We start from the raw sequence: 23,371 nt of genomic DNA, 5'->3' as shown, positions 1-23,371 counted from the left end.
ACCCGTAAGTTGGAGAGGAAATGGCGTCTCACTAATTTAGAAGATCTTCACTTAGCCTGGAAAAAGAGTCTGTTGCTCTATAAAAAAGCCCTCCGTAAAGCTAGGACATCTTTCTACTCATCACTAATTGAAGAAAATAAGAACAACCCCAGGTTTCTTTTCAGCACTGTAGCCAGGCTGACAAAGAGTCAGAGCTCTATTGAGCTGAGTATTCCATTATCTTTAACTAGTAATGAGTTCATGACTTTCTTTGCTAACAAAATTTTAACTATTAGAGAAAAATTACTCATAACCATCCCAAAGACGTATCGTTATCTTTGGCTGCTTTCAGTGATGCCGGTATTTGGTTAGACTCTTTCTCTCCGATTGTTCTGTCTGAGTTATTTTCATTAGTTACTTCATCCAAACCATCAACATGTTTATTAGACCCCATTCCTACCAGGCTGCTCAAGGAAGCCCTACCATTATTTAATGCTTCGATCTTAAATATGATCAATCTATCTTTGTTAGTTGGCTATGTACCACAGGCTTTTAAGGTGGCAGTAATTAAACCATTACTTAAAAAGCCATCACTTGACCCAGCTATCTTAGCTAATTATAGGCCAATCTCCAACCTTCCTTTTCTCTCAAAAATTCTTGAAAGGGTAGTTGTAAAACAGCTAACTGATCATCTGCAGAGGAATGGTCTATTTGAAGAGTTTCAGTCAGGTTTTAGAATTCATCATAGTACAGAAACAGCATTAGTGAAGGTTACAAATGATCTTCTTATGGCCTCGGACAGTGGACTCATCTCTGTGCTTGTTCTGTTAGACCTCAGTGCTGCTTTTGATACTGTTGACCATAAAATTTTATTACAGAGATTAGAGCATGCCATAGGTATTAAAGGCACTGCGCTGCGGTGGTTTGAATCATATTTGTCTAATAGATTACAATTTGTTCATGTAAATGGGGAATCTTCTTCACAGACTAAAGTTAATTATGGAGTTCCACAAGGTTCTGTGCTAGGACCAATTTTATTCACTTTATATATGCTTCCCTTAGGCAGTATTATTAGACGGTATTTCTTAAATTTTCATTGTTACGCAGATGATACCCAGCTTTATCTATCCATGAAGCCAGAGGACACACACCAATTAGCTAAACTGCAGGATTGTCTTACAGACATAAAGACATGGATGACCTCTAATTTCCTGCTTTTAAACTCAGATAAAACTGAAGTTATTGTACTTGGCCCCACAAATCTTAGAAACATGGTGTCTAACCAGATCCTTACTCTGGATGGCATTACCCTGACCTCTAGTAATACTGTGAGAAATCTTGGAGTCATTTTTGATCAGGATATGTCATTCAAAGCGCATATTAAACAAATATGTAGGACTGCTTTTTTGCATTTACGCAATATCTCTAAAATCAGAAAGGTCTTGTCTCAGAGTGATGCTGAAAAACTAATTCATGCATTTATTTCCTCTAGGCTGGACTATTGTAATTCATTATTATCAGGTTGTCCTAAAAGTTCCCTAAAAAGCCTTCAGTTAATTCAAAATGCTGCAGCTAGAGTGCTGACGGGGACTAGAAGGAGAGAGCATATCTCACCCATATTGGCCTCTCTTCATTGGCTTCCTGTTAATTCTAGAATAGAATTTAAAATTCTTCTTCTTACTTATAAGGTTTGAATAATCAGGTCCCATCTTATCTTAGGGACCTCGTAGTACCATATCACCCCAATAGAGCGCTTCGCTCTCAGACTGCAGGCTTACTTGTAGTTCCTAGGGTTTGTAAGAGTAGAATGGGAGGCAGAGCCTTCAGCTTTCAGGCTCCTCTCCTGTGGAACCAGCTCCCAATTCAGATCAGGGAGACAGACACCCTCTCTACTTTTAAGATTAGGCTTAAAACTTTCCTTTTTGCTAAAGCTTATAGTTAGGGCTGGATCAGGTGACCCTGAACCATCCCTTAGTTATGCTGCTACAGACGTAGACTGCTGGGGGGTTCCCATGATGCACTGTTTCTTTCTCTTTTTGCTCTGTATGCACCACTCTGCATTTAATCATTAGTGATCGATCTCTGCTCCCCTCCACAGCATATCTTTTTCCTGGTTCTCTCCCTCAGCCCCAACCAGTCCCAGCAGAAGACTGCCCCTCCCTGAGCCTGGTTCTGCTGGAGGTTTCTTCCTGTTAAAAGGGAGTTTTTCCTTCCCACTGTAGCCAAATGCTTGCTCACAGGGGGTCGTTTTGACCGTTGGGGTTTTACATCATTATTGTATGGCCTTGCCTTACAATATAAAGCGCCTTGGGGCAACTGTTTGTTGTGATTTGGCGCTATATAAAAAAAAAATTGATTGATTGATTGATTCCTGGGGACTTGTTTGTAGTGTATTTCTACTGGAAAGGAGAGTTAGATCAATTGAGGAACAAAATACTTCAGTCTGGGGTAATTTAATTCCAAACGCACAGAGATGAAAATATTTCATGTAACAAGCCACAGTGATGCAAAAAAGATTAATTATGACTGTAAATCCGGATTGTTAATTGTGATATTTAAAGACAGTGATCTGTGAAAAACAATTAAACTGAGGAAATTAAAATATTTGCTTTCCAGATTTGCCCCCCTACTTTGCCCCTGAGTAGGGGGGCAAAGCTCTCGATTTACCGATCAATCTACGTTCCGATCCTCACCTATGGTCATGAGATTTGGCTCATGACCGAAAGAACGAGATCGCGAGTACAAGCGGCTGAGATGAGTTTCCTCCGCAGGGTGGCTGGGTGCTCCCTTAGAGATAGGGTGAGGAGCTTGGTCACTCGGGAGGAGCTTGGAGTCGAGCCGCTGCTCCTCCACGTTGAAAGGAGTCAGTTGAGGTGGCTCGGGCATCTTTTCCGGATGCCCCCTGGACGCCTCGCTGGAGAGGTGTTCCGGAAACGTCCCATTGGGAGGAGGCCCCGGAGAAGACCCAGGACACGCTGGAGGGACTACATCTCTCGGCTGGTTTGGGAACGCCTTGGGGAGCTGGGGGAGGTGTGTGTGGATCGGGAGGTCTGGGCGGCTTTGCTTGAGCTGCTGCCCCTGCGACCCGACTCTGGATAAAGTGGAAGAAAATGGATGGATGGATGGATTTCCAGATTTGCTTACCTCCACCCATCATTAACTACCACCATAGTCATAAAGCAGGGGTGGGCAATCATGTGCCATGAAGGGCCGTGACACTGCAGGTTTTCCTTGCTACCAATCACCTCAGCAGGTGATTTCTTTGACGATCAGGTGTTTATGATCAGGGGAGAAGCTCATCAGCAACCCACCTGCTGAGGTGATTGGCTGCAAAGAAAACCTGCAGTGTCACGGCCCTCATTGCCCACCCCTGGTCATAAACAAATCCTGCACCGTACATATAGCCTTCTCTAACGACTGGAAATGGTGCATTCTTTACATGTGTGTGCACTTAATTGAAAGCCGCAAGAGGGGAGGGCATTTTTGGAGACAAGAAGAGTCTTGTTGCACAAAAACAAACAAACACAGTCCAAGCTGTGGCAATTAAGTCTTCATTAGTCCTCGTTATGCACAGGAACGCAGCAGACCAGCACACAGCGTTGTCATTTGTGAATGACCACGGCCAAAAGACGCTGCTTCATGCAACAGTGGGCTTTTGTAATTAATTTGAAATTCTATCTCAGCTGTGTTGCATGTTCTTGATCAGTTTAACTGTGTGGACACGAGAGAGTCGCTTGACTGATAGCTGCTGAGTTAGTACAGGGACGTGCCCCCTTGTTATCAGACAGTAGTGTGAAGCATGGGACACATGTTTCCATTTTGTGTTGGGGAATCAGGAAAGGTGGCTTGGCTAAAGATAGAAGACGTGCACAGACTGTGTAGGCATACAAAGATTGAAACACACCTGGGAAAAAATGGCACTTGTAGAAAATTCAACTCATTAACTGTAAGGAGAAATATATTTGAATTCCATCACACTAAACTAAATTGACTTGTATTAATCAGAACTGGGGTTGGGCAGATTTCATCATCCACTGCCAAAAACTGCATGTCTAGAGTACTTTCATTCACTTTACATTGATGAGTCACATTCATTCATACACTCCAATGTGAGAATGTTGACATAGAAGGCACTCTGCTGTACACCTTGAACAATTTTAAAATGAAATACATTCCTATAATAAATAAAAATTTGAGTTTAAAAAATAGATGGAAAGCTCTGTCATACCTGGTGATCAATTTCTCATTGTCCATTGAGAATCACAATCAGAATCAAATTTATTGCCAAGTAAGTTCTTAAATACAAGGAATTCGATCTGGTGTCATTGGTGCATAAACAACAATAAAGAAAAAGGAAAAAAATACTTCTGTAAGAAGTAATTGCTGCATAAAGAATAAAAATATAAAAGAAAAAAAAACTTCTGTAAGAAGTGGAGAAGTGAACTAGACAAATGGGCAAAACTATGTTCACTGTCATATAAATATAACATAGTGGAATGGGGCTGTGCAGACATGCAGATGTTTCAGTGCAGAGATGATCAATTTGTACTTTGTCAGGAGCAGGGTAAATGGGGGTCTCTGGCATTGGTGTCAAGGTTTAGGGTTCCTTCACACATAACATGAAGGTGGGTGAAAGAAGCAGAAACTGGCCGAAAAAATGAATTGACGAACCGCGAAAAATTCCATCCACTGTCAGGAGGGACACATGGTCGGACAGGCATGAACAATCCCACAGTGACAGTTTCGTGCACAAACACAGTGCATGCATGTTAGAGGGGTGATACTACATCACGCTTACACAGCAGCGGAAACAATTAGATGTGCAAATGTACATAAATTAACGCAAATGTATAAGGACAAATTAATGAGAGAGCACAGAACTTCATAAGAACAATGAATGTACTGTTTAAATTTAAGACAATTGTATTACTGGTAATGATTCTGTTCACACTGTAAAAAAACAACAACACACACATACAAAAAAGCAATGTTTAATATTTAATTCCCGTTATAAAGAGTGGACAATACAAGAATGATCCTCCTCCGTGTTCCTGCATGTACATGAACCACGGCCATGGACGTAAACAAGGAAGTAATGAACTGACGTGATGACTTTTTCTTCCTTTTTTTTTTTTTTACAAGAATGATCTGATGCGCTCATATCATGACCACATCAGACAGCTCCACGTGTCCAACTGTCCAACGTGCACTGAGGTGCTGGTGACCATGTTGTAAAGGTAATATGTGGTTTTATTAATTACCATGCACCAATGTACCAATGTACCATATACCAATGCACGTGCATCATGGTGGCGTGTTGTGAGGTGATATTCTGCATGGCAGAATATGTGTTCACCAGGTGTGAGTTGTGAGTACATAGCGGTCAGCACCTGTTTCTTGCTGCAGACACGCCCACCTGTCTGGACCAACTCACAGCTGGAGAATACATATTATGCCATAAACAACATCAGCTCTGAATATTCCACGCAACGCACATGTGTGGGCGGGCTCTCATGCTCTCGTGACATGCTGATAATTACAGAGAAACAGGATCACATTTGGGCCGACCAGCCACGTCTCTGCATACACAGCACAGTGTGAACTTATGTCACTCCCACCATGTAAGTTGCAGTCCACATGACAGACAGAAAGAGTGGAAAAATGAATGAAACTATATATACAGTAAGGGGAAAGGCGTGAACTCATTCATATGTGATTGCTTTGTTCATAGCGCTGAGGACAGGGGGCGTGTCACATGACCGCTGGCCAGCGACTCAATCACAGTGCACACAACGTGTTACATTAAAACAAAGAGAACAGAGAGAGGGAGGACAAATAAATAAAATAATACAATGAATTAATACATATTTGCATAGCGAATACATAAAATAATCACAGAAAAAAGTCTCACCCGCTGTCCCTTTGTTCGAATCATAGTGTGGGGGCCCTGAGTCGAACATCTGTGTTGTGTGTGGGGGGGGGGGTACCACACACTTGCATGCCATTTGTGTTGCTCGGTAATGGCACACTCGTGGGCACTTAGACAATGCGGGGCCATTCATGCAGCCAGCTCGAAAGTGGTTGCCTGCACTCTACTCTCATGCTGGCTGCACGGATAGCCCCACCTTTTCTAAGTGCCCTGCGAGTGGTGCTGGATGTTCGGTTTGACGTGGCTGATGATTTCGTGCAGGTCCTCGGCCGTGGCACGATATGTCTGACCTGACGTGCGAATGTTGCGACCTCATCTTGCTCGCCATTCAAATGGGTTTCCAGCGCAATCGACACGTGAATGTAGAGTGCATGTGCTGTGGCCGAATGGTTGTGGCGACTGCTGTACGAGGCGTTCGAGGCTGCTCAGAAGTGCCATTCGAATCCTCCTTTGTGCGCCATTCGGCCTCAATCGTGTTATGTGTGAAGGGGCCCTTGAGGCTGTTTTTACTTCTGCACTGCTGCATATCAGTGGTACCTCCAAAGATGTTCAGACACAATTGTGTGGCCATTTATTTCCAACGTTATTCCCACTGTGGGCAGTGCTACATGCCAGTACGAGAAAATTACCAGAAAATGTTGCAGAAGAAATCCAGATTGGAAGCAGTTTTCACCTTGTGGTTATAGCATGTTATCTCTCCTGGAAGGATATTGTATTGTTAAATAAAGCAATTACCTGAGCTTCCTCTAGGCTCAGATTTGACTGTTTCTTGACGACTGCTATAAATGTTGAGCTCCTCCGTCTGCTCTGTTATTTTGTTGTGGGTGAAGCATGTCACCTGAGCACAGTGCTAAATTAAACCAATCTATCAAAGTACAGCAGAGATGATGCACTGTTAAGAGTTAAGGGAGATGCCTGTCATGTGATTACCCACAATTCTCTTCTTAGGCAATGCAGACAAGCAATAATACAGAAGCTTAGAAAACTGAATTTATTTTATACTAAATGTCAAATTGCCACCAGATTAATGTGAATTATTCAATCGAGATTAAAGCAGACTTCTTCGTGCCACTGGGCTGGGAGCAGGCTAAAAACCAAGACATATGTAAATTATTGTTGATCAAAACTAGTTGAGGTGAGGCAGAAACAGAGGGATAGTCAGCACAGGGAGCAGATGAAACAAGGGCTGCATTTATTGCTTTTATTCCCTGCTTGCCTCAGGCATGCCAGGTTTCATTTACTGGTTTTGTAACTGCGTACACCTGACCCAACGCGTCAGAATAATATCCAACTTGCAATTTTACACGCACACTCCCTTCAGGTCAAACATGGCTCGGTTACGCCCATCACTTGACTCATTTGAAGTCAACAAGGACTTAGACCAGTAGTTTTACCTGAAGCCTCAGAAAAACACAAGACTCGTGAGAGTAGGGGATTTTCTCAAATGGATAACAGGGGCACTGTACCTCCTTCTGTACACCCCATACTGCTTATTATAAAAAACACATTTTACCTCTTACATTATGATTGATTGGGCCGTGACATGCTCATAACATCTTTTTCAGTTTCTGCCATTAAGTATAATTCCTGCATAGCAGGAACCAGATATGCTTTCCAAAAATATTGTAAATGTCTTCAGACAATTTTTGGAAAACAGCTTTGGGCAAGATTTGATATGGTCGATTGCCAGCGGGATAATGTGTCATTTTTGTTATTGTTTATTATAACAATGTTGTGACATTTTAAAATCCATACACATGCAGTCAGCCAACAGTGAGCAAGATATTGTATCTTTGGATCTGTGCACCTTGGTAAAAAAACAAAACAAAAAACCATCTTATTGCCAGTGCTGTCGTAGCCTCCCATTGCTTTTACAGTAAAGAGTATTCAGATAGTCCTGAGTTAGCATGGTCTGCAAATCCCTTTATGCTGAAAAAACTTTTTTTAATGCCTACATCTACATCTGGGTCCCCTTTTCACTTCAAGAGCAGTTGCAAACTTTTCAACCCTTTTTTATTTATTTATCTTTTAAATTTTTGGTAGAGTTAAGTAGTTTTGATTAATCCTCGTAAACAGCAACAACAAGAAATTGGCAAAAACATAATCTCCATGGAGGTAAAATTACAAAGATCAAGCTACTACTGGTGCCTGTTATGAGGTTACCATAATTCTCAGGTGATGTGGTTGATGCTAAATGGACTGCATTTATATAATGGTTTTTCATCTATATCAGAAGCTCAAAGCACTTTACAATGATGCCTCACATTCTGCTGCTGCCAAGCAAGATGCTCACTAAACACCGGGAGCAATTTTGGGATTAAGGACCTTGCCCAAGGCCCCGTAGTGACTGTCCAGCCAAACTGAGGATTGAACCAAGGATCCTCTGGTCTGAAGTAGTGGAGCAGATAACTGTAACAATTGTTCATTTCTGGAAACAAGCACCAAAATTGGAACACATACTCCTCAAACATTACTTTTTTGAAAAAACTGGGTATCCACTTGAATTTTCAGTAGGCGGCCAGGTAGGAGTCAATTGAAGAATTATACAGGGGTCAAAATTTAAAAATGCTCCAATCATATTGAAAGCTATACCACATTATTTGTCTGATCACAACGATACCAAAAAGGTATAGTTTGGACTATCTATGACTGAATGTTATGGAGTTATGGGGTAAAAACAACAAGAATGGTGACAAAGGTCAATTTCAGTTTGTACAGTGGTTAGAAGTTAAAATTGCTCCAATTTTTGTAAAAAGTGGTGCAAATTATTGGTTGAACTAACAGGATTAATAAATGAAATAGTTTTGACTGTGTTGAATGCTTGGTCTGCAAGGTAAAGGTAGAGCAATGTCGACGTCCATTGGATTCTATGACATGTGACATATGTTACCCTGTAACATGATAACTAAGCATGCCACATAGTGCAAACTATTCCTTTTTAAAACCCTATTAACTCAACCAATAATTTGCATCACATTTTACAATATTTAGAGCAACTTTAACATCTGACCCCTGTACAAACTAAAGCTGACCTTTGTTACCATTCTTGCTGTTTTTACCCCATAACTCCATAACATTCAGTCATAGATAGTCCAAACTATACCTTTTTGGTATCATTGTGATCAGACAAATAATGTGGTATAGCTTTCAATATGATTGAAACATTTTTAAATTTTGACCCCTGTGTAATTCTTCAATTGACCCCTACCTGGCCGCCTACTGAAAATTCAAGTGGATACTCAGTTTTTTCAAAAGAGTAATGTCTAAGGAGTATTTGTGCCAACTTTGGTGCTTGTTTCCAGATTTGAAGGATTCCCCTGTAAATATTCTGTTATCTGCTGCACTAAGCCCATTGCTTAACCAGTAGACCATCACCTCCTGACCACCTCCTAGACCAGGGGTGGACAACGAGGCTGAGACACTGCAGGTTTTCCTTGCAACCAGTCACCTCAGCAGGTGGGTTGCTGATGAGCTTCTCCCGTGAACATAAACACCTGATCGTCAATGAAATCACCTGCTGAGGTGATTAGTAGCAAGGAAAACCTGCAGTGTGTCAGCTATTCATGGCACATGATTGCCCACCCCTGTCCCAGACCATCACCTGTGTCCATTGGTGGTACAAAGGACACAAAACAATTATGTTTTTGGTTAAGGTTAAAGACAAATGAGAAAATCCTAAGCAGGCAGGGAATTTGACAAAGCATGAAAAGCAAACAGCGCTATTCAGGTTTGATATCTCTAAGGCAACAAAGCACTCCCTTCCAGCAAACTAACCAGGGATTCAGTCAAATCGATTAGGGGTCAAAGTTGTGCGGTACATTAGGTCGTCTCACCCAGACACATTGGTGCATTGTACGCTGGAAAGTCTTGGCACATGCTGCTTTTGAACAACAGAAGCTCAGTACCTGGGAAACCAGATAACAGCGGCAGGTTAAGAGCTGCAGTCGCTCTGGCTGTGTCAACACTGAACACCCTTTCACTACCTGAGCACACACTCAGATGCACCCGCACACATGTCGACAGTCACATTCGTTTGTGCGAGGACGTGCTAGGATCAAGCTGTGAACATGTTGGGGATGTTTTCTTTCTGAGTGAATTTGCAGCCACCAGCAATAAAATGGAAATATTTTAATTTGCACCACTCTGCATTTAATCATTAGTGATCGATCTCTGTTCCCCTCCACAGCATGTCATTTTCCTGGTTCTCTCCCTCAGCCCCAACCAATCCCAGCAGAAGACTGCCCCTCCCTGAGCCTGGTTCTGCTGGAGGTTTCTTCCTGTTAAAAGGGAGTTTTTCCTTCCCACTGTAGCCAAGTGCTTGCTCACAGGGGGTCGTTTTGACCGTTGGGGTTTTACATAATTATTGTATGGCCTTGCCTTACAATATAAAGCGCCTTGGGGCAACTGTTTGTTGTGATTTGGCGATATAAAAAAATTGATTGATTGATTGAATTTAAAAGAGAAGCTCCTTTAGTTATAAGCTCAGCTGTACAGCTGCACAAACCTCGTTACAACTCATACTGTATGTGCAGGTATGAACGTGAATGTGAGGTATGATGAGTGGTTCGTTTGGGGTTGTAATGTAAACAGAACCAACAGACCAAATAAATGAACCAAATGCGAATAATGCAGCTTATAAAATTTATCAATAAAAAACACCTCACAATGAACCACCAATTGGTAAGGAGGAAAAAAGGCATCAGTGAATTTTATTAGGATCAAGCAGTAAGCTTCAATGGGCTCAGATGAAACCCACCCAGAAGAAAAAAAGGTTGCAGTTCCTTGACTGGCTGGTTGATGCAAAACCAAGCAGGTTCCCATTCAAGTCCATGTTAAAATGTCCAACTTTAGAGAAGAAATATACATGTTTACAGCCTGATACAAAAAAACAGTTTTCTATGACAGCTGTATGGGGGAGATTTTTTGTGCTAATTTAGTTTAAGGTTTTTAATCTATAAGGTTACGTATGTATAATTTGGGGCATGTTCCCTTTGAGTGACAGACGCTGAGTTGATCACGTCCGACTCCAATAGCGTCTGTTGGTCAGAAGCCGGTCGATGCAGCCACACGCTGTTATGGAGGGCCATGTCTGTTGTTTTCAGCATTTTATTACAAATACCTTGCCTAATATGACTTGCTGTGTGCTGAAATGTCCTAAAGGATGATCAAACACGTCCCTGCTGACATTAGCCCTTTTAGCGGCTGTCGATAGCTCGGTAAGCCCAGTAAATGCAGAATTACTGAGAAAATAAGCTGCTCATAACTTTTAATGCCCCACACAAAAGCAGTCCCCAAAAATCTGATTTCATAAACACTCAATCCAAGGTTAGCCTGCTAGCTTAGCGGGTTTGGACTTGAAGATCTGGGCATGTTGAGGTTTCTTTCTTCCCACACTGAGTCACCCATGCTCCACCTCTTTATCCTTTTTATGGGTTTATTATGACGTAGTCAGAGCCAGCGCTGCCGCTGCTGCCAAGCATGGCGATGCCCTCCGTAAGTATTGGGCCTCTTGATATTTCACATATTTTAATTTGTATATACCATTTCAAATACAAAAAGTAAATCAGGCTTCTCAGTATAAAAATATCTAAAATCGCCCTCCTTAAACTCAAACTCAAAACAAATCTCTACAACTTGATATAAATTAATTAAAAATATAAAAGCCAAGATGATGGATTGCATAAGCAAACATCCAAGATGCACACTTTGGTATAATACCTGTAAATAATCAGTTGTATTGCCAGTTTTCTTCAGACAAGTCAGGGGATGGATACATGAACATTCTGAAGTCACTGAATATGTCTTGGACTTTATTTACATCAATTATGAAGAAATACAAACAGTATGACAAATGGTAAATCTGTGTGGAGTAGACAGTCCTCAAAAACTGAGTGACTGTGCAAGAAGGAGAAGAGTGAGGAAAGCCACCAAGTCACCAAGACAACCCAGAAGAAGGTATAGGTGATTGGAAAAATTGTGCGTAGTACATGTTTTGCATTTCATATCCCCAGTTATAAAGCTTCATGATGAAGTGGTACAAAATAGAGGTGGGCTGATTGATCCTAATATCGATAATATCGATACCAACCCTGGTATTGATATCGAACGATCCTCGTGTAAAAGATCAATACTCGAGCTTTTTTCTCTCCCGCACGCACTGACTGCTGCTCACTCAGATTCATCGAAGTCTACTCTCTGTCTGTAAGAGCAGCGCTGCGCTGTGTCACACAACACGGAGCAGTGCACCCTTGTATTGTGGTTTGTCAGCCCTCTATCTCAGGAGATTTTGTTTTAAGTTGGGTTGAGTGATATTTTTTTAAACTAAAATGTTGATTGTGATAATAAAGTATTATGTTGTCACGTACAGTGTTTGGTGAAATGATATGTCCTAGGTCTTTTGGATCCTTTGGATCTATGAAGCTTAAATATGAAAAAGTATCGGCATCAATATCGGCGATACTGGGCCTGTATTTACTTGGTATCGGATCAATACCAAATTCCCGGTATCGCCCACCTCTAGTACAAAATGCAAAACATGCACTACGCACAATTTCTCCAGTGGCTTACATTTTAGAATCGATGCAACTAATATTCTGGTGGACATATAGTCTGGTAAATATGGTAATCTTTTGATGCAGCCTTAGTGGAGAGCATTTATAGATGGAAAAAAAAGACCCAGTCTGATCATCTTTTATGTCAGGGCTTTCAATAAAAGTTGTTAGATACTAACATCTGATGTCTACTCAACAAATTGTGATGCACTTCGACCAACAATAAGTCAACAGGTGACCCACTTGCCCTTCCTCGTGGTCTCTATTTTGTGTTGCAGATGTCTTTTCCCATGAAATGCTTCCTTGCTGATCGTGCAAAATAAAGTGCCATTTGTTTGACTGAAACAACTGAGCAGCATCACTAAAACTAGTTGCGCACAGATGCGTTGCGTGTGCATGATGACTACATTGTGTCTTGCTATCCATTTTGGTGCCCATTACAAGGTTACAGCTTGTACAATCATAAGTCATGCCAACTGTTGCACACCAGATACACTGCATGATGGCTGCACTGCTGAACACAGCTCACAAATATGTGTGTACACTACCAGTATATCTGCTGCTGATTTTCTTTACTCTCGTTCTGAGAGCGTGAGAGAACATGCACACGGCCTGATCTGATTCAGATAGAATTCAGCTGAAGCTGAAGTTGAATTTTTAAGAAAAAACAAAAACAAACAGGGGTGTGGCGGGATATATATATATATATATATATATATATATATATATATATATATATATATATATATATATTTGTTTGTTTGTTTTTGTTTTTTTCTGAAAAATTCAATTTCAACTTCAGCCGAATTATATATATATATATATATATATATATATATATATATATATATATATATTATATATATATATATATATATATATATATATATATATATATATATATATATATAGTAATTTCTAGCAGGATTACATGAAGACTGAACACATCAGTTTAATGGTAAATATGCATGCCACCCCGCCAATTATTATCTCAAATTAAATCCAAAGTGACAAGACAGGAAAATGTCATAAATGCAATGTTCAGACAGTAAAAAAACAAACAAAAAAAACAAAAACGTAAGCAAATACAATTTGACTTCTATCTTCCACTATTTGACTGCTTAGCCTTTTCCCGCCCCCCCCTGAAAGTCCTAAATGTGTTTATGTTGGTTGGTTGGATGGTGAAGATGGAAGTGGTGAAGTGGAGGACTTAACACTTTTCCTGTACCTGCAGAAGTTTACCCTCACAGGTGTGACATGCCAATTAAAGTGGCAAAGTCATACAGAAACCTTCAGACTCCCTGAGTTATGACTGCGGGGCGTAAACAGATCTAGTCAAGTCAGTATCTGAGCCCTCCTCCATTATTCCTCCGTAGCTCCACTCTTAGACACACCCAAAGATGGAAGAGACTTCAGTGTGTTGCTCACTCTCACTATTCATCGTAAGTACGCCATAATTCAGTCTAGCAGTCCTCATGTTTGTTGTTTCTTTATTAGTGTTTTATTTGCTTGCAGGATACTTCAAAATATGTCCTATCTTTATGAAATTTGTTGGATAGTAAAGACCAAGAAAGTAGCCCTTTTAAACCACTGAAGTCAGTAGTGGATCCAAGAAATTCCTAAAGCCCTGACATTATTGCTTGATGATGTTATAAAGAAAAACACAATCTTTCTGATTTGTGACAACATAAAGAAAACCTCACCTTCTGCCTAATTACAGCAAAATCCTTCCATTAATGATTTTACAATTCTACTTTTGATATTGTTAAAGTATTAACTGCAGTGTTACTTTATAACATGCAAGTGCATTGTCATCACTACAATAAACACACTGTAACACACTCTAATATATCACTGTTGGGATTTATTTGTTTGCTTGTTTATTACAATACCACAGACAGTGACTGCAGGTTGGCTTTGAATCCACAAGCTGAAAACCGCACCACATATGAAAACTCACACCACAAGAACCCCTTTTCTCATTTCTCACTCAGCTCATGGACAGGATTAAAATTGTACCCTCATAGAGTTAAATTACTCCTGAGAGAGTAGAGAGTTGATGAACTCTGAGAAGCAATTCCAACATGTGCACTGTTTAACACCAAGGGTGTTAAAATAAACTATGAAATATTTGATGGAGATGTCAACACTTCAGGTTGTGCTCTGTATATCATAAAGAAAACCTAACCTTTCTGCCTGACACAAAGGAAAGCCATGCGTTTCTTGATTTTATCTAGTTCTCAGTGACTGTGAGTTAAAGTTATACTTTCGATATTGTTAAAATATTAACGCTTTAATAGTAACGCCCTTTAACTTCCTGACACAGGCAGTGTTACTTCATTACATATGGAAGTCACCAATAAAGACAGTAATTCAATACTGTTGTGATTTGAAAGTATATTTCAAAAGGCCACAGGTTAAGTTTGAATCTATGAGCTTCTGGTTATAAGGCAACAGCACTTATACACCTTTAAGAGAGTTTAATCAGCACTGACGTCTGCAACTGTGGGACAAACCTTGTTAAAATAAACTATGAAACTTGGACTCAGTTATTTCAACACTCCAGTTTCTGGTACAGTAGTGTTCAGAATAATAGTAGTGCTATGTGACGAAACAGATTAATCCAGGTTCTGAGTATATTTCTTATTGTTACATGGGAAACAAGGTACCAGTAGATTCAGTAGATTCTCACAAATCCAACAAGACCAAGCATTCATGATATGCACACTCTTAAGGCTATGAAATTGGGCTATTAGTAAAAAAAAGTGGAAAAGGGGGTGTTCACAATAATAGTAGCATCTGCTGTTGAAGCTACAAACTCAAAACTATTATGTTCAAACTGCTTTTTTTTAGCAATCCTGTGAATCACTAAACTAGTATTTAGTTGTATAACCACAGTTTTTCATGATTTCTTCACATCTGCGAGGCATTAATTTTGTTGGTTTGGAACCAAGATTTTGCTGGTTTACTAGTGTGCTTGGGGTCATTGTCTTGTTGAAACACCCATTTCAAGGTCATGTCCTCTTCAGCATAAGGCAACATGACCTCTTCAAGTATTTTGACATATCCAAACTGATCCATGATACCTGGTATGCGATATATAGGCCCAACACCATAGTAGGAGAAACATGCCCATATCATGATGCTTGCACCACCATGCTTCACTGTCTTCACTGTGAACTGTGGCTTGAATTCAGAGTTTGGGGGTCGTCTCACAAACTGTCTGCGGCCCTTGGACCCAAAAAGAACATTTTTACTCTCATCAGTCCACAAAATATTCCTCCATTTCTCTTTAGGCCAGTTGATGTGTTCTTTGGCAAATTGTAACCTCTTCGGCACGTCTTTTATTTAACAGAGGGACTCTGCGGGGGATTCTTGCAAATAAATGAGCTTCACACAGGCGTCTTCTGTCACAGCACTTACAGGTAACTCCAGACTGTCTTTGATCATCCTGGAGCTGATCAGTGGGTGAGCCTTTGCCATTCTGGTTATTCTTCTATCCATTTTGATGGTTGTTTTCTGTTTTCTTCCACATGTCTCTGTTTTTTTTGTCCATTTTAAAGCATTGGAGATCATTGTAGATGAAGAGCCTGTAATTTTTTGCTACTGCGTATAGGTTTTCCCCTCTCCAATCAACTTTTTAATCAAACTACGCTGTTCTTCTGAATAATGTCTTTAACGTCCCATTTTCCTCAGGCTTTCAAAGAGAAAAGCATGTTCAACAGGTGCTGGCTTCATCCTTAAATAGGGGAGACCTGATTCACACCTGTTTGTTCCACAAAACTGAATAACTAACTGACTGAATGCCACACTACTATTATTGTGAACACCCCCTTTTCTACTTTTTTTAACTAATAGCCCAATTTCATAGCCTTAAGAGTGTGCATATCATGAATGCTTGGTCTTGTTGGATTTGTGAGAATCTACTGGTACCTTGTTTCCCATGTAGCAATAAGAAATATACTCAAAACCTAGATTAATCTTTTTAGCCACATAGCACTACTATTATTCTGAACACTACTGCATGTATGATGTCACAGAAACATGTTCCAGATTTTTATTCATTCAATCATTTTCTAAACCTGCTTATTGCAATTTCAAATGGTAAATGGACTGCATTTATATAACACTTTTCCATCTGTATCAGAAGCTCAAAGTGCTTTACAATGATGCCTCATATTCACCCATTCACACAGACACACTCATACACTGATGTCAGAGTGGTGACATGCAAGGTACTCACTACACGCCAGGAGCAACTAGGGGATTAAGGACCTTACCCAAGGGCCATTAGTGATTGTCTGGTCTGGCTGGGTTTTGAACCAGGGATCCTCTGGTCTGAAGCCCAACACTTCACCACTTGACCATCACCTCCCCCCAAGGGTCATTGGGTTTGGGTGAGGGGTGGGGTTTATAGTGAGCTCGTATCACCTACCAACTTGTAGTACCTTATTAGTGAAGTCTTAGCATATGGTGCTAAGAGTTAGCTGGCAGCTCTGGTAAATGTAAATAAAAGTGAACAAACTGCTGTACACACCTGACCCCATCTGTGGGCAGTCCTTGTTGGTTCAGACGTGTGGTGTTGTTGTGGTGTGTTGAAAAAGAGTTTATGATTTGTGAGATTTACTGTTTGTTATTCAGTCAGTATGTGTAACCAAAATGTTGTTTACTGCATGGCCGTAGCTACGGGTACGGACCCGTATCTACAGAGACCGTTCTAAAGATACGGAGGGTATTCCCCGGTGAAAATTTGAGAAAATATCATGTCTGTTTAGAATTGAATAGGCTCTATCAGATGGCAAAACAGATGTGTAACGTTGAATACTATTATCACTTAATGAGGCGTTGCTGGGCCGGTAGCATAGATTTACATTTACGCTACCTGGCTATACCTGCCCGGAGTAGCATAAACTGATGACGTCATAGTGCGCGCAGCCCAAGAACTGTCCGCAGAGGAACACACAATTCTCCTCGGTCTGTACCTTTAGCAGTCCCGCAGAAGATACGGATGTACGTATCCTTAGCCACTTCGTTACTGCACGGGATGCCATGCTAAACAAGCGTTAGTCTGCTATTATGCTAACTGACTTTAAAATAAATTACCACCACAAATCAACATCAATCAAACAAATAAAACTTAGCAGCTGTAACACACTGAGTCCGCTTGTTGATTTGAAAAGTGCTACAACTTGTTTAAGGTGCTACAGGTTGACTAAGCATGTGCTACGTGTTGGTGTCCTACACGTTGGTAGGAGGTACGAGTTGACCTGATACCGGGGGTGGGTGGTGGAGCCAATTCCAGCGACCATTGGACAAGAAGCTGAGGTACAACATAAAAAAGATCACCCTAACCTTTTTGCTTTATGATGTCATTCTTTCACATATGTTCTATTAGTGGTCCCTAAATAACAACAGATCACCAGTCTATCACAACACGCCAACAATTACACTATATTACCTATACTGAGAGAATCAAAAACTCACCAAATCCTTATATTTTTGGAAAAAGTGCCAGAACACCAACAAATACCTGACAGACACAGAAAGGCGCAGCTGGAATCAGAGGACAGTCTTAACTCAAGTTGGACCCATGACCCACAAGCTGAACTGCTTTCAACATCACACATTAAACCTATCTATGATGTCATAAAGTTATATATCTCCCTGCATAAAGGCTGGAAGGAAAAAGACTCAACATTCTGAGTGTCTGTCTCTACTGGTTGGCATAGTTATGTGCTCTTTGAGTGCCCTTCTAGTGTCAAAGAGCTCCTGACTTTCCACTTAAACGTTAAGGATTAGTAGAGCTCACCTGGCAGGTGTCACTGCCAAAGTCTTCAATGCAAACACACCCACGGTAGTCAAATAAGAATGCAAATATGATGCAAGCGCTCTCTCGCTCTCTGTTTCTCCTTACAGTCACTTCTTTTTAAAACATGCATATACTTTGTCTTCCCAGGCCCGCGTTCCCATCCCTCACCTGGAAGATGAGCACTTTGAAGTGGTTCCTCTTCAGCAGGTGGCTGTGGTTGGCCTCCAGCCGCTTCACCTGCACCGCCTGTTTGTCCAGGCGCTCCTTCACCTCCTTGATGTTTCCGTTGACTTTGCGGGAGCGTTCCAGCAGTTTGCTGACGCTGTTGGATGTGGTAAGGTGCGTCTTGGACAGGCGTGTCATGTCGCCCTGCATGACACGCACAGCACCCTCCAGGTCGGCCTGCCGCTCCTCCATCCTCTTCTGGTTGTCCTGCACCACCTCCAACATGCTGACCAGCTTGTCCAGCAGGGCCACCACAGTGATGGCACTCACCTGGCCTTGCGGGCTGCCTGGCACCGCCGCGGTCGGGCTGGTTGGACTTTTGAAGCCCAGCCGGCTGAGGGTGCCAGTCGGGGTTGGGGAGGATGGGGCAGACCCCCGGCTGGAGATGAGGAGATCCTGGCTATCGGGTTGCTCCTGCTGTTGCTGCTGTGGGAGGCCAGACATGCTGCCAGTCTGGCTGTTCTGCTCGGTGTGCGATCCTTCTTCTTCCATCGCTTACAGGTGCCCAAATGTCCTACTTCACCTACGGCAGTAAGAAAAATTTGTGACGCCGAGTGTAGCTGCTGCTGTCAGTGGCTCCGGCTGTGAAGTGAAGAAGAGGGTGTTTTATCACTCCCTGGTGTGGATTTGTTTCCACTCCCTCTCTTTCTCTCTATCTCGCTCTCTCTACACATAACTTTCAAAACACCTCCCCACCAAGCCACGGGAGGGGCCTGGTTGCTGTGGAAACCCCACAGGCCTAACCTAGCTAACCTTTGTGCATGCTTTTGTACATGCCTGGCTGCATTTGCAAAACATGCGTGAAGGCTGCTTTTGTTTCCAGAATTTGTGTGTGTGTGTGTGTGTTTTTGTTTTGCGCCAAACTGTAATCTTGTATCAGTGAAGGGACACAGATTATCTGCAGAGTGTATTAGTTAATGTAAACCTCAGGGGTATAACCTAGCTAGGATTCCCAGCGGCAACAGTCAGCACACCTGATATTTATACCTATAGCTATTGCCAACTTACGACATGGATCATGGATCACTTACGAGTCAAGAAAGAGGTCAACCATCATGGTATAAATAAAGTTAAAGCAGTTAAAATTACTGAAAGTACTGATGATAGTTCAACATTTTACTCAAAAACTGTTTTATGATGATTTTTAATAAATCACAAATCTCTGCTCCTGTGATATTAGGCTGGATGCTCTTCCATTCTGTGATATTTTGAAAGAATAAGTTGTATTTGTAGTTGTCACTGTTCCAACCCAATTGTATGGAGTGGATTTAATGATTCTGATGAGTACCACCAGTCTGTAAAGCTCCTCCTTTCGTATTCATGGATGCTACAACCTTGTTTAGGCTCATCTCTGATGGTGACAAGTCATCCTACAGACGTGAGATCGATCACCTGGTGTCCAGGTACAGTCAGAACAACCTGGAGTTCAATGCCCTCAAGACAGTGGACTTCAGGAAGAACACAGTCCTGGCCAACCCCATCATACTGAGTGACTCTCCAGTACCAATACCTGGGGATCACCATCACCCAGGAACTCAAATGGGAGCTGAACATCAGCTCTCAGCACAACAGAGGATGTACGTACTTTTTGCAGCAGCTGAGGAAGTTCAACCTGCCAAAAACAGTGATGGTGAACTTCTACACTGCCATTATTGAGTCCATCATCTCCTCTTCCATCACCGTCTGGTACGCTGCTGCTGCCACTGCTAAGGACAGGAGCAGACTGCAGCATATCATCCATGCAGCAGAGAAGGTGATCGACTGTAATCTGCCATCTCTACAGGACCTGTACACCTCCAGGCCCCTGAGGTGAGCAAGGAAGACAGTGGCAGATGGCTGATGTCCATCAGGACTAAAACCTCAAGACACAAAAACAGCTTCTTTCCATCCACAGCCAGACTAATAAATAATGCCAGAGACCCCCATTTACACCCTCCCCCCATTCACTTCCACAAAATACAGATTAGTCATCCCTGTACTGAAAGGTCCTGTACTCTGATTCTGATTCTTTTGATTTCTGGGGGTAGGGGTATCACTCTTTGTCCACAGCTTTGTATAGCATTGTTAATCTTGTTATTTTCCTTCACAGCACAATCGCCAGTGGCAAATTAACATGGAGAGTTTTACTGTGTTCATTCCTGAAGTAAAGGAAGATGTAATCCTGATAATATTGATGTTACTGTTCCTGGTTCTGTGCTGAAGTTGTGGCTAAAAAACTGAGCTCCTCTTCAATGTACCATGTCAAACACAACTAGTGTATTCAAGTTGTGGTCAGACTATACAAGATAAGTCTTTTTCTTAATTTCTGGTGAATATTTAACCAGGGTCTACACTATGTATCCATTATTGTATTATGTGCACACCCTTTCCTTGCTTATTTTGAATTCTGTCTTATGGCATGGGGCACATTGACACATGGAAATGTGGAAATCGCTGTTTCAACAATGAACTCATCTATACCCTGGCTGACATGGAACTTCAACATATTTCTCTCTCCCTTTCCTAGTCAGCAGTCTTCCATGCAGTTGTTTTAAAACCTGACTTGATAAGCATTACTTGGTATTTATATCAGTGTATTTTATGTATAGATAATGCTACATGTGTGCGTGTGTACTTACATTAATTGCATTGTGGTGACAAAAGCCTTTCTGCACTGTTATAATGTGTCATTAATCTTCATGAAATAAATATTTTAGAAAAGATTAAAACTTAGTTTAACTTGAGATTTAAAAAGAAATACAGCATGTTGTAGTTGCAGAAAGGTTCAGGTCTGGGAGTATGCATTGTTGGCACCAGTCTGGTGGCTGGTGCTGCATTTCACTACTTCCACCACATTACAGAACTGAAGCTCATACATGTTGGGTCACGCCCAGAGAAAAGAGCTGCGTGATGGACCACTGTCTAACTCGGTTAGGTTAGATACCTCCCGAAAGAACAAATTAATCATTTGAAAGGAACCCATTTGGGCAAGCCAATCCGGTCAACTTACTATGAATGAGAATGATCTGTTTTGGGCAAATTTGCATTTCAGTCCCCAAGAATGTTAGAGTTTTACTATCTGATATCCATCCATCCATTTTCTATATCCACTCATGGATACAGAAGGGTCATGGAGGGGAGTGATGGAGTCTATCCCAACAGTCATAGGGCATGAGGCAGGGTACACCCTGGACAGGACACTAGTCTGTCGCAAGGGCACATACAGACAGACAAACAAACACATTCACGCCTGCACGCACACCTACCAGTTCGCATAACCTGCATGTCTTTGGATGTGGGAGGAAGCCGGAGCACCTAGAGGGAACCCACGCAAACACAGAAAGAACATTCAAACTTCACATAGAAAGGCCACAGGTGGGAATCGATCCCATCACCTTCTTGCTGTGAAGCAAAAGTGCTTGTGACTGAGTATATATAAATTCCGTTGTAAGTATTGCATAGCATCTATGGTGAGAATCTATTTAATCAGAACAGGTGAAAAGTAGTTGCACCCACACCTATGCTTGATAGGTTTACTGAAATGGTTGGACTACCACCATCTCATCTCATCTCAACAAGTATTCACAACCCCCCCCCCCCCCCCCCCCAAAAAAAAGACTACGGAGGAAAATGAAAGCAAATTTACCATTCCATTTGTTAGATTACTTTCAGAAATCACATGCTAGCAATGCAAACTTTAAAAAAAAAAATTGTGCTAATACTTGACAGTGGATTTTAACAACCTAAAAAGCACAACATTAATTCAGCTTGCTTGATTTATTTATTCTTTTATTTATTTTATTATTTGGTCCATTAAAATGCAACACAAACACCGTTGGTGACATTTGAGGCAGCCTATAACCAAACACCATATTTATAGTTTTGGCTTTTCACCACAGTTGGCCACAAACTGGCAACTGCTTCTTTGTCACGCTCCTCTTAAAATCTTCAAAGTCAACTGGAAGTATTTGATACAACCTCAAGGAAATTTGTTTAATCTTCAAAGTAATATATATATATATATATATATATATATATATATATATATATATATATATATATATATATATATATATATTTGTCGTCCCTCTTACCGTCATTGCTTTTCCCACACTCTTTGTTTGCATAAATGTGTGGTTTCTAGTTTCCTGATCTTGAACCATGACTTTTCCCGCTTTGACCACTGGGATACAGTGGAGAGAATGACGCTCTCATCCTGTGAGTCCTACAGCTGTCCCTGTCCTTTCCTTTCCTCTGATGGCCTTTTTCACTGTCCGGCTTCCCCTTTTTCTTCCTTTCTATGTAACTTAACATCTACTTTCTTGAATTCCTTCCATGTTCCCAATGTACTGATAATGTTAGAAAACCAGTATTGTTCAATGTAGACATTAACCAAGCCTATTTTATAGTATGCTACTGTCGTCTTTTCCACCACTAAAATTATTAGAATGATGACACACGGGTAAAATAGCTGGCACGTTGACAGGGAGAGTCCCCACAGACATACCAGACCTAGGCGAAATTCCCGCGCACCGAACCATGTGGTGGGCATGAAGGGCCAAGGTGGTGCAGGTGTTCCTGGTCAGTGATCAGGATTTTAAGTTGAGGGAAGAACAAATGACTAAAACCATGTATTGAAGTTACATTACAAAGAATACCTGCACCGACTTGGCCCTTTACAGTACACTGTTGCCCATTACTTATTTACACCACTCAGAGGTGTTGTAGTGTAACGGTTATAACAAACCCTCTTCATCAGGTTCTGTAAGTTCAGTTCTTTGTGGGATGTGAACATTTATGACAAATGTAATAGGTTTACCTGAACAAACAAATAAATAAATGCTCCAATTTAGCTAAAAAGTGATGCAAATTATTGGTTGAGTTAATAGGGTTAGGAAG

The 23,371-nt window shown here is 41.2% G+C and overlaps 1 protein-coding gene across 2 annotated transcripts in view; it reads right to left on the bottom strand.

Moving 5' to 3' along the window:
• Window positions 1–19,155, bottom strand: part of cavin2a (caveolae associated protein 2a) — a 67,771-nt gene extending 48,616 nt beyond the window's left edge. For both annotated transcript variants that reach the window (XM_034186408.1, XM_034186409.1), the window contains exon 1: window positions 18,437–19,155. In XM_034186408.1, coding sequence (XP_034042299.1) covers window positions 18,437–18,985 — 549 coding nt within the window. In that variant the 5' untranslated portion in view covers window positions 18,986–19,155. The remainder of the gene's footprint in view (window positions 1–18,436) is intronic.
• Between the last annotated feature and the right edge of the window lie 4,216 nt (window positions 19,156–23,371).

The sequence above is a fragment of the Thalassophryne amazonica genome, chromosome 14 (genome assembly GCF_902500255.1).
Source record: "Thalassophryne amazonica chromosome 14, fThaAma1.1, whole genome shotgun sequence".
Classification (NCBI taxonomy): domain Eukaryota; kingdom Metazoa; phylum Chordata; class Actinopteri; order Batrachoidiformes; family Batrachoididae; genus Thalassophryne; species Thalassophryne amazonica.
The sequence above is the reverse complement of the archived record's forward strand: the minus strand, read 5'-3'. Positions and strand labels throughout refer to the sequence as shown.